At 55.0% G+C, this 4,464-nt stretch overlaps 1 protein-coding gene across 1 annotated transcript; it reads right to left on the bottom strand.

Annotated features, from left to right (window-relative positions):
- Positions 1–2,559: 2,559 nt before the first annotated feature.
- On the bottom strand, positions 2,560–3,894 carry TPBGL (trophoblast glycoprotein like). Its single transcript, XM_027848107.1, has one exon. The coding sequence runs from the start codon at positions 3,892–3,894 to the stop codon at positions 2,560–2,562; it is 1,335 nt and encodes a 444-aa protein (XP_027703908.1).
- Between the last annotated feature and the right edge of the window lie 570 nt (positions 3,895–4,464).

Raw genomic sequence — 4,464 nt, forward strand, 5'->3', positions numbered from 1 at the left:
ACAGGTGAGCAGAATAAGGCTCAATGAGGGCAAGTGAGTTAGCCAAGATCACATAACTAATGAGTGGTGGAGCAGGACTGGAACCCCACGTTCTCTGATTTCCAAGTCCAATGCTCTGCTACACTAGTATCCAGTGGAGCATGGGCTGTTCAATCATGTCTGTCTTTATGAATCCATTTGGAGTTTCCTTGGCAAAGATACTGGAGTGGTTTGCCCTTTCCTTTTCCAGCTCATTTTACAGCTGAGGAAACTGAGGCAAAAAGGGTTAAGTGACTTGCCCAGGGTCACACAGCTAGTGTCTGAGTCCAGATTTGAACTCAGAAAGATGAGTCTTCTTGACTTTATGCCCAGTGTTCTATCTACCTAGCTGCTTAATGGAATCCCATAACTTGCCTCATTTATTCTGACATTCCACAACTTCTGCTTCTCATAAAGTCTTTCCTTGTACCCAGCCTGACTTCATTCTTTGTGCTATAGCACAATCCTAACTTATTGCTCTAAGTCTTTGGGAGAAAAAGCACATAGGGTCATTGTCCTATTGCATGAGTCCCACCTCTGTCACTTATTTGAGTTCTTTCTGTCTCCTCTCTGAGCTTCAATCGCCTCTAAAATAAAGGGTGTGGATTCAATGATCTATAAGGTACCTGCTAGTTCTGACATGTTATGATTCCGTCCTTAGTCCACTGAATAGCTGTGTGACTTTGGGTAAGCGTTTTCCCTTTTCAGGGTTTCAGTTTTCCTATTTGTAAAATGAAGAGATTGAATTATATCTCTAAGGCCCCTTCCACCTCTTTATATGTGGTGACTTTTTTATTCTGTTTTTAAGTGTGTGTGTGTGTGTGTGTGTGTGTGTGTGTGTGTGTTTCACTCCCACTCCTTGTCTGTGAGCTGTCCACCCCAGGGCCCCTCCAAGATCGGGTGAAGAATGACACAGGCACTTCCAGGGGGAAACTGGAGGGTCCAGAAATTATTGCAAGCTTTATAGAAAATTGACCACTCAAGAGACTGAACAGATAAAGGGTGGTTGGGTCTCAAGGGTTGGGGATGGGGCAGCTCTGTGTTCCACAGAGTGGACATAGTCTGTTGTCACAGCCTGACCTATGGAAGGGGGAAGTCCCAGGGAGAGGGGATTCCAGGATTAGGCAGTACCCCTCCCCACAATGGGTGTGCTTTGAGATCATGCAAGTGGCTGACAGACAGACCCCAGATTTTTTTTTAACAGGTTCACTGGGGCCAGTGAGGAGGGAGCAGGGGAGTTTGTGCCTGAGAAAAGAGGGGAAACTTGTCGGATTGCCCAAGGTCCCCTAGAGGAGGAAGGGGTTTGAGGTGGTGAGAATCCTTGGAGGAGGTGAGAAAGAGGAGGGGACTGATCCAAGTTTGTTTAGTAGGTAGGAGTGGGGAAGGGGTGGTCATAGAGGAGAAGCATTGGAAGAGGAAGAGTAGAAAAAGAGGACAGAGAAGCAGAGAGAAGGGGAAAGCAGGGTCAAGAAATGTTTGGCTAAGATAAGCTTTAAGGTCCTTTCTAGCTCTAACATTCAATTTTCCATGAAAGGGAGGAAAGAGATTTCAAGTGAGGGAGAAGTGTGATGAAAATAGGAAGAGAGGAAAAAAGGAGGAAAGGGAGGGAGGAGAGGGACAAATGTGGGAAGGAAGTGTATTGGGAATACAGAAAGAAGAGGAATAAATAGGGGAGGGGAGGGAATAAGCATTTATATAGCGTCTACTATGTGCCAGGCACTGTGCTAAGAGCTCTATAAATATCTCACCTGATGAGAACGGAGAGAAGGAAGGAGGATTGGGTGGGTAAGGGAGAGGAGAATAGGTGGAATGGGGTGGAGGCACCATTTTTAGCAGCAATGGGCCCTGAGAGCAGTCCAGCTGTCTGTTCAGGGAGTGCATTCAAACTCCTCTATTTCCGCAAAGCCTTAAGGTGAGATTTCTCCTCATCTTTTCCTCCCTCTCAGTTAGTATCCTAATGACTTCTCCCTAGCCCAAAACCAAAGGAGGAGAGAGGTGTGGGAGTAGGGTAGAAGATGAGGGGAATAAAGAAGGGGGGCAGGAGTGAAAAAAGGAAAAGAGAAGATGGAGGAAAAGAAAGGAGAGGGGCTAGGAAGCAGAGGAAGAATACCAGGACGAGAAAGAGGAAGAAGAGGAGGGGGGGAGAAAGCATAGGAAGAGAAGGAAGAGCTTGCTATACTCGAGGCTGCGTCCTAATTTCCCCAGGTCTGGGGGATAGCGTTCGGGGGTGGCTAATAACGGGGAATATTAAGTGCCTAAAACTTGAGAGAGGGCCCAAGACTAGGGTTTGGGGGAGAAGCTAAGAGTCGAGAAATAGGCGGGGACTAAATAACAGGTTTACCAGGTGGAGCAAACTGCCTAAATTTTGATAGGAGGGGTTAAGAGCTAAGGATTAGTTGAGGCAAGGGGAGGGATTGGGGACTAAATGCTGAAGACGGGAAAGGATGGGTAGGGGCTAAGAGCCAAAGGTTGGGTGGAGATAGGGGCTAAGTTTCCCTCTTCTTCCTAGCAGACCAGTCTGCCTGACCGAGAGCGCCGCGTTCAGAGGGTGCCAGACGAGCTGGCGGTGCCAGACCTCCGGGGGTCGGCGTCCTGTTCATAGCGGTAGTGGTAGCCCTCCATCTGGTCCCTGCACGCCTCGCGCAGGTTGCGCGTCCAGCGCTTGATGCCTCGCCGGTTCAAGTAGAGGACCATAAGGAAGACTACACCGATGAGCGCCAGAACGATGCCGAAGAAGACGTAGGACGCTTCCAACTCCTCCCCAGTACCCGTCTGCCCTTTCTCATCCCTTCCCTCGGTTCCCTCCTCCTCATTCCCCTCCGGCCCCTCCTCCTCTTTCCCCCTTCTTTTCCCTTCCTCATCCCCTTCCTCCTTTTCTGGGGGACCCTGGGCGCAGCTCAGCTTTGACTCGTTCAAGGCCAGTAAAGAAACGCCTTGGAGCGTCAGGGGCGCGGCGCAGCGCAGACTGCGCGCGTCAGGCACCTGCCAGGGGGCCTTGTTGAGTAGGGTCAGAAGCGCCCGCACCCCACAGTCACAGAGCAGGGGGTTTTTTGCTAGGCACACGCTCAGGCCTCTAGGGCCCGGAGCCGTCGGGGTCCCCTGGGTCTCCCTGCCCAACGCGCGCAGTTCAACCGGCGCCAGCCCAGTCAGCGCGTTGCTTTGCGCGTCCAGCAGTTCTAGTTGGGCCAAATCCAGGGCGGAGGGCGGCAGGTGGGTCAGCTCATTGGCTTGCAGCTCGAGGCGGCGCAGGGTGGCCAGGCCGCGGATGGCGGCGTCCAGTTGCTCACCAAGCCCGCGTACGGCGGCATTGAGCCTGAGGACCCTCAGGGCGGGCAGTAGACGGAAGGCAGCGGCACCCAGGACGCCCAACGGGTTGTAGCTGAGGTCCAGGGAGGTCAGGCGGGGCAGGCCCCAGAAGGCGCCGTCCTCCACCACCTGGATGTTGTCTTTGTTGAGCAGTAGGGATGTGAGGTTGGCCAGACGTACTGCCCAGCCTCCGCCGCCGCTGCTATTGCCCTCGGCCGTGGGCAGCTCCTCCCCGGCAAAGGCGGCGGCGCGCAGGACCGTCAGGTTGGAGCCCACGATGCTGAGGTTGTGCGCGTCGGCGGGCAGGTCGCGGGGCAGTTCCTGTAGGACGATGTGGCTGCAGCGTATTGTCTCCCGGCTCCCAAAACAGTAGCACTGATAGGGGCACGGAGCGGCCGGCGTACTCAGCAGGAGGAGAAGCAGCAGGAGCAGGAGCAGCGGCGGTGGCGCGAGCAGCAGCGGCGGGAGCCCAGGCGGGGGAGGCGGCAGCGGCGGAGGACCCAGGACTCCTGGCAGCCCCGAGCCCCGGGCGGCGGCCGGAGCCCTGGGAGGCGAAGGGCGCGGGACCATAGCTTCCGCCTCCACATCCAGGCCCCCCCGGGAAGGAAGCTTGGACGGCGTGGGGTGGGGGGAGAGTATAAAGGTCGCGGTTCCCCTCAGAAAGTGAGTTGGGTCAAGAAGGGAGGAGCCCAGCTGGGCTGGGCTGGGCTGGGCTGGCTTGGCTTGTTTCTCTGCAGCTGGAAGCCCGAGGTGCCCTTTGGGGAAGTGGGTGGGGAGGGATGGTTAGGCTGCGGACTGGAGATCGGTTCTCCAGAAAGATGTGAAGCACGCCTCAGCTTCCTCCCTACCCCTTACCGCGCCAGGACAGCCCGGGTGTGGGGAGGACTTTACTACTGGACCACTCTGCCTTCCCTCTTCTCCCTCCTCCCGGGCACGGAGGACACGCCTTCTTCTTCCTTAGGTCCCGGGCGGGCGGGGGAGTCGAGAAGGCGGCCCAGACTCTGGACTCTCTAGAGTTCTCCATTTTCCCCGCCCCTCCTCCCCCTTTTATTCCCTTCACTTCTCTCCCCCCTCCCCCCAACTCAGCACTGTGGCTCCATCACATCAGTGGAATTGGTCTCCTCCACCCTTCAACCATTT

This window comes from Vombatus ursinus, unplaced genomic scaffold (assembly GCF_900497805.2).
Source record: "Vombatus ursinus unplaced genomic scaffold, bare-nosed wombat genome assembly UNPS02005659.1, whole genome shotgun sequence".
Taxonomy (NCBI): Eukaryota; Metazoa; Chordata; class Mammalia; order Diprotodontia; family Vombatidae; genus Vombatus; species Vombatus ursinus.

Coding starts and splice junctions, on each gene's coding strand:
- TPBGL (XM_027848107.1), bottom strand. CDS start 3,894: ATGGTCCCGCGCCCTTCGCCTCCCAGGGCTCCGGCCGCCGCCCGGGGC.